The 12,880-nt window shown below is 37.2% G+C and overlaps 1 protein-coding gene across 4 annotated transcripts in view; it reads right to left on the bottom strand.

The window, feature by feature from the left end:
* VPS45 (vacuolar protein sorting 45 homolog) overlaps positions 1-12,880 on the bottom strand; it is a 65,160-nt gene that overhangs the window by 12,713 nt on the left and 39,567 nt on the right. Inside the window, exon 15 of one of the 4 annotated variants that reach the window (XM_060622513.2) lies at positions 304-2,733. The exons of the other annotated variants lie outside the window; for them this stretch is intronic. Within the exon in view, the coding sequence (XP_060478496.1) occupies positions 2,685-2,733 (49 nt within the window). The 3' untranslated portion in view covers positions 304-2,684. Of the gene's footprint in view, positions 1-303; positions 2,734-12,880 lie in introns of those variants that run through there. 4 annotated transcript variants of the gene reach the window in all.

The following is a 12,880-nucleotide window of genomic DNA, read 5'->3' on the forward strand; positions in this document are numbered from 1 at the left end:
TTTTGGGACAGAGAGAGACAGAGCATGAACGGGGGAGGGGCAGAGAGAGAAGGAGACACAGAATCGGAAACAGGCTCCAGGCTCCGAGCCATCAGCCCGGAGCCTGACGCGGGGCTCGAACTCACAGACCGCGAGATCGTGACCTGGCTGAAGTCGGACGCTTAACCGACTGCGCCACCCAGGCGCCCCAAAGATATATTCTTAAAACTGAAATTATATAGCCATTAAGATTATTTTAAATAATTTTTAATAACATGGGAAAGTGTTCTCAATATAATTAAAAGTAAGAAAACAAGTAGAAAACTGTATAGACAATATGGTCCTAATTATGTCAAAAACAAAACAAAACTCAAAGAACTTTAGGTAAAGAAAAAACCAGAGGGAATATGCCAAAATACTAACAGTGGTTAATTCTAATTGTGGTGTTATGAAAGGTTTTTACTTTAATACTTGAGTTTTTCATTATAATGAGAATGAACTACTTGGTGGAGGGAGCCTATTTTTCTTTATTTGTCTTTACTAGTTAGAAAATAGTTGAAAAATGGGACCATTAATTATTCTGCAGGCGTATAGCTAATGAGGGTTTAACTGAATCCGGTAGCATTACAGAGAACCTACTATGTATAGTCGTTATTATCAGATTGAAAGGGAATTTGGCTGTAAAGGGATTGTTGATCTGGGGTCACCTTCTAGCAGGAAACGTCTTCCTCCTTGTTAAAATTCTTAAGTAGTAAACTGACAGCACTGGAGACTACCGTGCTCTCTTCACCCAAGTTCAAGTGGGGTTCAGGCAAGGGCAGCTACAGCAGGAAACGTAGCTTCCCTGTTCCCCTCCACTTGTATCCTGAATTCCGAGAAGACAGAGGGATTTCTTCTACTGAGAGAACAATTCCATCCGTATGGATCTGGTTCTTGGCCTCTCAGCTCACATGGCTAACTTAAAGTGTCAATTGCGGCCAGCAGGGACTAGAACTCTTTAATATTGATTGACTTGTGAAGTGATAAGGCAAGCCAGCTCAAATCCCTAACCAAGATGCTCATTTATTTGCAAGGTAGGATCATGTGCATTAGAAACACAAGAACAACAGATCAGTCTATTGTAGGTGAATAAATAATGGGTATGGTTCATTTAAATACACCTAGGAATTTGCATTTTTCTATTAACACATGTTTATTTTGAACATTTAAGAGAAATAATACCTCTCTTGAGCATATTAGCTTTTAAACATATTAGCCAGGGTGATCCTGATAAAATATCAGATGTCATGGTTCTGCTTAAAAATCTACAAAACACACAAAAACTTGCACCTAAATGTTTATAGCAGCACTGTTTATAACAGCCAAAAGGTGGAAACAGCTCAAATGTTCATCACTGACAAACAGATAAACAAAATACAGTATAGGCATACAATGAATGTAATGTATGCAGCATTAAAAAGGAAGGAAGTATCGGTATAGGCTACAACATGGAAAACATTATACTAAGTAAAAGAAGCCACTCGCAAAAGGCAATATATATTATATGGTTCCCTTTACATGAAAAGTTCAGAACAGGGAAATCTACAGAAACAGAAAGTAGATTAGTGGTTGCTTAGGCCTGGAGGGGAGAGGGGTTCTTTCTAAGGTCATGAAAATGTTCTAAAGTTGACTGTGGCTAATGGTTGCACATATCTGTGAATACACCCAAACCATTGAATTGTATACTTTAAAGGGATGAATTGTATGGTTCATACGTTATAGTTCAATAGAACTGTGAAGAAAACCCAAACCCTTCAATGCTAACTTACAGTGCAAACCAGTGCTCGAGACAGTGGACAAGACCTCCCCTGTCAGGTTCCAGATTCCTCTCTGACAGCACATCTCCCTCTCCTTTCTCAGCCTCTCCTGTCTCCTCAGACACACTGCATGACTGTGCCTTAGGACATTAGCTCTGCTGTGCCTGAAATGTTCTTCCCTCCATCTATTTGGTTCACTCCCTCAACCCCTTCAAGTCTTTCCTCAAATCTCTTAATGTGGCCTTTTCTGACACCATGCTGAGGAGGGTAACTTACCTCCCACAGCCCCCATGCAATACCAATTGCCCTTTACCTTGCTTTGCTTTTTTTCTCCCATAGTATTTGTCACCTGATTTACTATCAAGTTTACTTATTAAGTTTATTGTTTATTTCTGTCTCCCTCTGCATTAAAATATAACTTTCACGAGGGCTAGGATCTTTATGTTATTCACGGAAGTATCTCCCATGCTCATTTACTGAGCTGAATTTATTTGCTGAATGAGTGAGTGAACTATGAACTTTATGCTGTTCTCATGTGTTCAATATATATTTATTTATGAATTCTAGAACTCTCAACTAGGGCAATAAGACTTCTGACTGTTCCACACAGATGTTGGCGAAAATCTCGGTTGTGCTATGGAACAACTCATGTCATATACAATTCCTAGAAGTTGAAATTTTGACCCCCACCCACTCCCCGACCAGCAATTGAGGGTATATTAGGCCAGTATGACTAATGAGACAAATGAAGAAGGAAGTTGGTAGTGGTGGTGGTGGGGGGGGGTATTAATTCCTATCATAAGAAGGGAAAACACTGAGACAGGAGACCACAGTGTACACACTGCAAACCTGCATGGACCCCAGAGACACAACGGACTAACCATTCAGGGAAAGCACACCTGTATGTGTTCAGATCTCTGCTAAATCCACTACCCAGATCCTTTTTAGGGCAGGTTCTCTGGAAAGAAGCATGAAAATTATGCCTTTAAAGAGGTCCCTGTGACCGGTTAGTATCTTTTTTTTTTCTTTGTATTTCATTATGCACAAAAAAGAGAAGGGAAAGTAAATCAAAATTCATATTAAACTTCATATGGCTATGGAGAGGAGATAATATTGACTGCCTCTCTTTATCTGGAGGCAATTTTATTAAGAATGTTGCTAAGGAGATAATTAGCTTCTGCAAAATTCCTTGGTGTCTTAGCAGCAAATACATGCCTTCTATTTTAAATGGTGTTTAAATCAGGGCGCCTGGGTGGCTCAGTCAGTTAAGCAACCAACTCTTGATTTCAGTTCAGGCCATGATCTCACCATTCATGGGATAAAGCCTTGTGTGCTGGGCTCTGCACTGAATGTGGAGCCTGCTTGGGATTCTCTCTCTCCCTTTTTCTCTGCCCCTCCCTGACTCTCACTCTCTCTCTCAAAGTAAATAGATAAACTTAAAAAAAAGTTTGTTTAATCTTTTAAACAAGATTTAAATCTTGTTTAAACCTAAACAAAGATGATCACAATTACACTTAGAGCAGGACCTATAGAAACAAACCCTGTAACTACAGAAGGCTGTGGAACTCTGCTTCACTGTAACCAGTGCTTGAATCACGGAAAAATGTTGTCACAAAAGAATTTTTTTAGAGAAAGAAGATGCTTATATACTACATTAACAAAATGAGAGATAAAAAATGATACGATCAGATCACTTCACTAGATACAGAAAAAGCATTTGACAAAATTCAACATCCATTTTAGATAAAAATTCTTAATAAAGTGGGTGCAGTGGGAATGTACTTCAACATACATAATAAAGGTCATCTATGACAAGCCCACACCCAACATCACAGTTAACGGTGAAAAGCTGAAAAGCTTTTCCTCTAAGATCAGGAACAAGACAAGGATGTCCACTTTCACCACTTTTATTCAACATAGTATTGGAAATCCCTGCCAGAACAATTAAGCAAGAAAAAAAAAAAAAAGGCATTCAAATTGGAAAGTCAGAAGTAAAACTGTCACTTTTTGCAGATGACATGATATTATTTACAGAAAACCTAAAGACTCTACCAAAAAAATATTAGAATAATTCAGTGAAGTTGTAGGTTACAAAATCAATAAAAAGAAATCTATTGCATATCTATTCACTAATAATGAACTATCAGAAAGAGAAATTAAAAAAACAATCCCATTTACAGTTATATCAAAAAGAATAAAATACCTAGGAATAAATTTAAGCAAGGAGGTGAAAAGACCTGTACATTGAAAACTATAAGACATTGATGAGAGAAAATGAACACATAAATAAACGGAAAGATATTCCATACTCATGGATTAAAAGAATTAATATTGTTAAGATATCTACACTACCCAAAGCAATCTACAGATTTAATGCAATCCCCATCAAAACTCCAATGACATTTTTCATAGAAATAGAATAAAAAAATTTGTAACCACAAAAGACCTTGAATAACCAAAGCAATCTTAGGAAAGAAAAGAGCTGGAGACAATGTGCTCCCTGATTTCAAAATATATTACAAGGCTATAGTAATCAAAATAGTATGGTAGTAACACAAACGGATCAATGGAACAGACCAGGGAGTCCAGAAATAAACTCTTGCGTATATGGCCAATTAATTTATGGCAAAGGAGGCAAGAATATACAACGGGGAAAGGATAGTCTCTTCAGTAAATGGTGTTGGGAAAACTGGACAGCCACATGCAAAAGGATGAAACTAGACCACTATCTTATACCACACACAAAAATAAACTCAAAATGGATTAAAGACATGAATATAAGATCTAAAGCCATGGGGCACCAGGATGGCTCAGTTGGTTAAGTGTCCGACCCTTTTTTTTTTTTTTTTAACATTTATTTATTTTTTGAGAGACAGAGAAAGACAGAGCAGGAGCTGGGGAGGGGCAGAGAGAGAGGGAGACACAGAATCCGAAACAGGCTCCAGGCTCTGAACTGTCAGCACAGAGCCCAATGTGGGGCTTGAACTCACTAACTGTGAGATCATGACTTGAGCTGAAGTCGGACACTTAACCGACTGAACCACCCAGGTGCCCCAGTGTCTGACTCTTAATTTTGGCTCAGGTCATGATCTCATGACCTCAGTCATGAGATGGAGCCCTGCATTTGGCTCTGTGCTGGGTGTGGAGCCTGCTTAAGATTCTCTCTCCTCTCCTTCTGCTCCTCCCCTGCCCACATGCACACACGCATGTGCACTCTATCTAAAAAAAAAATAAAATAAAAAAATTAAAAAAAGATCTGAAACCATAAAACTCCTAGAAGAAAACATAAGCAGTAAGCTCCCTGACATTGGTCTTGATGATAATTTTTTGGATTTGATACCAAAAGCAAAGGCAAGAAAAAAAAATAAACAAGTGAGACTGCATCAAACTAAAAAAGCTTCTATACAGCAAAGGAAGTCATCAACAAAATGAAAAACCTACTGAATGGGAGAAAATATTTGCAAATCATACATCCAGTAAGGGGTTAATATCCAAAATTCATAAAGAACTCATATAACTCAATGAAAAAAACAAACAATTCAATTAGGGGTGCCTGGGTGACTCAGTTGGTTAAGCAATCTGACTGCAGCTCAGGTCATGATCCATGGTTCATGGGTTCAAGCCCATGTTGGGTTCTGTGCTGACAGCCCAGAGCCTTGAGCCTGCTTTGGATTCTGTGCCTCCCTCTCTCTCTGCCCCTATCCCATTCATTTTCTCTCTCAAAAATAAACATTAAAAAAAATAATTTGATTAAAAAATGGGCAGAGGATTTGAATAAACATATTTCCAAAGAAGTCATACTGAAGGCCAACAGGTATGTGAAAAGATGTTCAACATCAGTAGTCATCAGGGAAATGCAAATCAAAACCACGATGAGCCATTACCTCACACCTGTTAGAATGGCTATTATCAAAAAGGCAAAAAATAACCAGTGTTGGCAAGGATGTGGAGAAAAGGGAATTCTTATGTACTGTTGAGGGAATGTAAACTGTTGTAGTCTCTGTGGAATAGAATATGGAGGTTCCTCAAAAAATTCAAACTAGAACTACCATATGATCCAGCAATTCCACTTCTGGGTATTTATGTAAAGAAAACAAAAACACTAGCTCAAAAAGATATACACACCCCCATGTTCGTTGGAGAATTACTTTCTTTTTTAAAAAAATATTGATTTATTTTGAGAGAGAGAGCATGTGTGCAGGCAGAGACAGAGAGGGAAAGAGAGAATTCCAAGCAGGTTCCATGCTGTCAGCACAGAACCGGGCTTGGGGCTCGATCTCATGAACCATGAGATCATGACCTGAGCCCAAATCAAGAGTCAGATGCTTAACCAACTGAGACATCTAGGCACCCTGCAGAATTATTTTCAATAGCCAAGAAAAGAAAACAACCTAAGGGTCCATCCATAGATGGATGGATAAAGAAAATGTGGTGCATATCTATACAATGAAATAATAGCCATAAAAAAAATGGAAAGTTGCCATTTGTGAAAATATAGCTGGATCTTGAGGGCATTATGCTAAGTGAAATAAACCAGACAGAGAAAGACAAATGTTGTATGATCTCACTTATATGTAGACTCTAAACAAAGCAAAACAAAATAAAACAAAACTAAGCTCACAGATACAGAGAAAAGATTGGTAGCTGCCAGAGGCAGTGGGTGGAGGGGTGGGTGAGATGGGTGAAGGGAGTTGAAAGGTGCAAAACTCATTTTATAAAATAAGTAAGTCAGGGAGATATAATGTAAAGCCTGGAAACTCTAGTTAATAATACTACATTGTATATTTGAAAGTTGTGAAGAGAGTAAACCTTAAATGTTCCCGTCACAAGAAAAAACATTTTTTGTAACTATATATGCTGATGGATGTTAACTAGACTTACTGTGGTGATCATTTTGTAATGTACATGCTGTATACTTGAAGCTAATATAATGTTATATATCAATTATACCTCCATTAAAAATAAAGGTACTTGAGAAAGTGCAACTTAAATTATAACTTTTTTAAAAAACTTTTGTGTTTCAGAGTTTATTTATTTATTTTGAGAGAGAGAGAAGCAGAGGGAGAGGGAGAGAGAGAGAATCCCAAGCAGGCTCTGCAGTGTCAGCACAGAGCCCAATGCAGGGCTTGAACTCATGAACTGTGAGATTATAACCTGGGTCAAAACCAAGGGCTGTACGCTTAACTGACTGAGCCACGGAGGCACCCGTAAATTATAACTTTGAATGGCAAGTTGAATTTCAGATTCAACTAATGTATATCTCCATTTAAAATCTTGATGTCTTAGGGCGCCTGGGTGGCTCAGTCAGTTAAGCATCTGACTTCAGCTCAGGTCATGATCTCATGGTTTGTGGGTTTAAGCCCCACATCAGGCTCTGTACTGACAGCTCAGAGCTGGAGCCTGCTTCAGATTCTGTGTCTCCCTCTCTATCTGCCCCTCCCCTGCTTGTGCTCTGTCTCTCTCTCTCAGCAATAAATGTTAAAAAAAAGTTTAAAAAAATCTTGATGTCTTTTAGAAATAGAAGGTATCCCAGGATGAAGATTATTAAAATTGCTACATGAGAGATAAGGTTACATGTAATTTTCTAGGATGCAGGAGATCATTTTTGACCTACTTACCATTACATTAAGTATCTTGGCCCAAATCATAAACTAGTAAGTGGTGGTATCTGACTACAGAATAAACCTCTATTGATCTAAGGTTTTACTTAAGAGATCAGGGAAATCAAGTGACCTGTATCCCAGAAATATCCTGCAACAGGCATTTCCCACTCTAGAGGGATAGTAGTTCCTCTGTCAGCACATCACACTCCCAGCTATGAGACATGATTTCTTTCCTGTTTATTGAGACATCTATTAATCCATAGCCTTGTGGGGTAGCCCATACCACATCTTACATGATTCCAAGTATAAAAGGAGGGCATTCATCACTCACATCTAAAAGTACACTATCTCCTGATCACTACAATCTCTTAAAATAGTACTTCTGTGCCGTTGAACTCTTGGGGTCAATGCCGTGTGTCACTTATTTCTTTGGACTCTTCCTTAAGAAATAACCCCCATATTACATGGGGAATTGCATAATATACCCCTTCATAAAAATTAAACCCCAACAATTTACAGAAACAAATTATTAAACTTACTCTCCCCCAAATGAAGGTTTTATTGCCAGCTCACAGCAGCCCTACTATATCCAGTTATGAAACTGATTAAAAAAAATATTAACCTAACCTTTCCACTTACTGAGAGTCCAAGATTTCAAAATATATTAAGAGATGTGGACTTATGCAACATGCTTAGCAATACCCAAGGTAGCCCACGTTCATCATGAAAATGGAGCCTTTCCACTAAAAGCTGAAGCTAAGTTGCTTTTGATTATTTAGGCCTTTATGATAATTGATCTCTAAAATACAAATTCCACTATCTTTTTACTGATAATGATAAATTTCACTATCTATTAACTAGAGGTTATATATTTATGAAATATATATGATAAAAACCTGATTGATGATTTTATCATTTTGTAAATGATAAAAACCTGATTTTGGATAATTTTTGTATTGCAAACATTAATTAACTTTTTTTCCAGGTTGGTAGTTATCATAGTAACTCCCTCCTTCTTAAAAAGTTTCATTGGTGGGGTGCCTGGGTGGCTCAGTCGGTTAAGCGTCCGACTTCGGCTCAGGTCATGATCTTGCGGTCCGTGAGTTCGAGCCCCGTGTCGGGCTCTGTGCTGACAGCTCAGAGCCTGGAGCCTGTTTCAGATTCTGTGTCTCCCTCTCTCTCTGACCCTCCCCCATTCATGCTCTGTCTCTCTCTGTCTCAAAAATAAATAAACGTTAAAAAAAAAAAATTAAAAAAAAAAGTTTCATTGGTTAGGGCCAGCAAACAATCCTGTTCATGAACCTTCTATTGCTGAGGCTATTAGCTCAAACATAATTCAGTGTACTGCTTAGCACACTGTTAGGTCAGATGAGGAAATACCAAATCTGGCTAGTTGGAAGACTCTAATCTAAAGCTTTTGCAAAAATGCCCCACTTTCTTATTTTTACATAAAAGATTATTTGCTCAGGAACTAGAAAGTATTTTAGGTTATAGAATTAATGTGATTGAAGAAAAATGAGGAATTTGAAAACATGAGGGAAGAAGAAATTAACAAAATATCAAGAAAATTTGAAAAAGAAGCAAAAAGAACTTATAGACATAAAACTATAACCTTTGAAGTTAAAACGTGAATGGACAAATTAAAATAAACACAGATTAGACACAGATGAAGAGAGAATTATTGAAATGGAATACTGATCTGAAAAATTACACAGATCTGCAGCACAGAGAGATATGAATTGATAATATAAATGAAAGGTTAAGAGACAAAACATATCTCATAGGAGTTCCAGAAGGATGGAACAGAGGAAACGGAAAAGCAGCAATGTTAAAAGAAATAATGACTAGAAATTTTCCAATAATTTTGCCAAACATGAGTTTTCATGCCAACTACTATAAATATAAATTCACATTCAGATACATAATACTGAAACAAGAATATCAAAGACAATCTTAAAAGAATCAGAGAAGAATATATTGCCTACAACCCCAAAAAATAATTATATTGAAAGGAGACTTAACAGCAACAATTAAAAATAATATTCCATTTCTTCTGACTTTTAAGTGCTGACAGTAAATTATCAACCTGGATTTCTAAACTTAATAAACTAAGATATTTTTATAAAAAAAATCAAATTGACTAGTAGCTAAAAGAACTACTAAAGGATTTTTAAAAATGTTTTTAATTTTATATTTGAGAGAGAGAGAGAGAGCGTAAGCAGGGGAGACAGACTCTGAAGCAGGCTCCAGGCTCTGAGCTGTCAGCACAGTTTGACGCAGGGCTCAAACCCAAGAGCAGTGAGATCATGACCTGAGCCAGAGTCGGATGCTTAACCGACTGAGCCACCCAGGTGCCCCAAGGATGTTTTTAATAAGAAGAAAATTGGATTAGAAAGAAGGAGCAGAGTGAAAAAGCCAGTGTTGGGGGGCAGGGGAAGCAAATACATAATGACAACTGAAAAATAATGATGATGATTAACCAAATTAATCATAATTATAAAAACAAGATGGAACCAAAATGCTAACTATGATAGCTTGTCAGTTGGGAGGAAGCTGATCAGAGATCCTTCCAATCATTCCAAGATCCTTGTATTATTTGTGAGAAAGGCAGAAATAGATTACTTTTAACCTGTTTCTTCATTCATTCAACAAATATCTTTTAAGGGCAGGTAAAACTAATCTGTGGTGACAGAAGTCAAAATAGTGATTACTTTGTGAGAGTTGTGACAAGGAGGGGACATGAGGCATAAGGGAGACTTCTGGAGATGCTGGTAACATTCTACGACTTGGTTTGGGTAGTAGTGACATAGTTGTATTCACTTTGTCATATTTCATTGAGCTGTCTGCTTATCATTCATACACTTCTCTGTATGTAATGAAGTATGCAAGTATGTATTTCTATAAATTATAAAAGGAAACTACCTCACAATTTACTACAAAATAAAATTTTGATGGATTATAAAGCTATAACTTTAAATGCAAGTCCTAAAAATGGAAAAAATAGAGGTTAGCATTTACATAATTTTGGCTGGGAAAGAACTAAGAATGGCACCAAAGGCAGAAATCACTGGTAGTTTTGACCACATAAAAGTAAAAATAAAATATAATAAAAACTTTTTTTTTAATATATGAATTTTATTGTCAAATTGGTTTCCATACAACACCCAGTGCTCATCCCAAAAGGTGCCCTCCTCAATACCTATCACCCACCCTCCCCTCCCTCCTACCCCCCATCAACCCTCAGTTTGTTCTCAGTTTTTAACAGTCTCTTATGCTTTGGTTCTCTCCCACTCTAACCTCTTTTTAATAAAAACTTTTATACAAAATACTGTGAATACTATAAAACGGATCATCAAACAAGAAAAAAGATTTGCTAAAATATGTAACAAATGGTCAATATCCTTAATTATATAGATATAATTAATAAAAATCATTGGCAAAAAATAACCAAATTGTAAAATGGGCAAAGAATATGAACTGGGCAAGTAAATAAACTTAAAAAAAAAAAAAAAAAAAAAAGGAGTGCCTGGGTGGCTCAGTCAGTTAAGCATCTGACTCTTGGTTTCAGCTTAGGTCATGATCACACAGTTCATGAGTTTGAGCCCCACGTTGGACTCCGCACTGATAGCGAGAAGCCAGTTTGGGATTCTCTCTCTCCTACTCTCTCTGCCTCCCCCCACCCCCCACACCTGTGTGTGCACACTTGTATGTGCTGTCTCTCTCTCTCTCTCAATAAATAAATAAACTTAAATAAACTTAAAAAAAAACTTAAAAAAAAACCAATATGAACTAGCAATTCAAAAAGAGCTATATAAATGGCCAGTAAACTCTGGAAAACTGACAAAGCAGTTAAGTAATTTGCCTAAACAGTAAGAGGGAAAGTCAGGATTCAAACTCCGGTAATCTTATCTTTCAATTAATATTTGTTTAATGAATGAATGATTATATACTTAACACTAAAAGATGTATACATCATAGACTACAAAATTCAGGTCATAAAACAGAATGTATAAGATATCCCTTTCTGCTGATACACTCACATAAATCAGGCTCAGAAAAAAAAAGGTCTCACCAGGGTGGCTCAGTTGGTTAAGCATCCGACTCTTGGTTTCAGCTCAGGTTATGATCTCGTGAGTTTAAGCCCTGCATTGGGATTCTTTCCCTCTGCCTGCCCTTCCCCCACTCATGCTTTCTCTCTCTCTCTCTCTCTCTCTCTCTTAGAATAAATAAGGAAACTTGATTCAGAAAAAAAATGTGCTGGAAAGATCCAAGTGTAACAATGGTTAGATTATAGAAGCTTTTTTTTCCTCTTTATATTTTCTGAATGAAAGAATTTCAGAACAAATACGTATTACTTCCATGATAAAGGGGAAAAGTTATGTTAAAAGGCCAAACAGCAATACAAACACAAAAGGACACAAACACCTCTAAATGACTCCTGATGTATCCATGTGTTCCTGGCTCAGCATGGATAGATCTCTCAGTGCCCCATCGTTAAATTCAACTATCACACCACGGTTCTCCATCTCCTCCTATCTTTCCTACTCTTAGTTTTTTGTTTTTTAAAGTTTATTTATTTAAGAGAGAGAGTGAGAGAGTGTGCACGAGGGGAGGAGGGGCAGAGAGACAGTAGAGAGAATCCCAAGTAGGCTCTGCCCTGTTAGCATGAGCCCAAGGTAGGGCTTGATTTCAAAACCTGTGAGATCATGACCTGAGCCAAAATCAAAAGTCGATGCTTACTTGACTGAGCCACCCAGGTGCCTCTCCTACCCTTAGTTTCCAAATTAATCTTCCTAAAATACTGTGACTCTCTTGTAATTTCTATTGCTTAAATACTTTCAATGATTCTTCATTTTCATTCTCAGCCTGGAATTCAAGGCCTTTCACAATTATAGCATTCAGTCAACGTTTTCACTTATGGTGCACATTCCAGCTGGTTGACTATTTGCTCTTTTCCTATGCATGTTGCCTACAGCTTCTGTAACTTGTTCATGTGGTTAACTCTGCCTAGAATGTATTCTTCCTCTTCGTGTCCGTTTTCCACCCATGGCTCAGCTTATGCACTATCTTCTCCATGAAATATTTGCTAATTTTTCTTAGTCACACTGAGAAGCCATGGCTCTTTAGTCTGTCTCTCCAGGCACTTACTTTGTTATTTTTTTCATGTTCTATCTTTCCTAACAGACAATGACTTCCTTGAAGTAGGATCTGTATCTTATTTATCTTTGTATTCTTCTTACTACTTATTGAATAAATGTAATTAATAAACAAAATAGAAAAACTCATGGAATTCAATACGATTATGCTTTAGTATTTTCAAAGTGCCAGTCTGTGGCTATTAGATTTCTCCTTTTTTGAACATAAGAAATATAAAGTGTTAACAGTACAGGCTAGTCCTTATACTCTAGGTCTCTTGAACTAATTAAGTGATTTATGAACCTAATGGGAGTATAGATCCTTCATTTCACACAAAGTCTAAATTGCTCTATGAACTGGTGCATT

This window comes from Panthera onca, chromosome C1 (assembly GCF_046562875.1).
Source record: "Panthera onca isolate mPanOnc1 chromosome C1, mPanOnc1 haplotype 2, whole genome shotgun sequence".
Classification (NCBI taxonomy): domain Eukaryota; kingdom Metazoa; phylum Chordata; class Mammalia; order Carnivora; family Felidae; genus Panthera; species Panthera onca.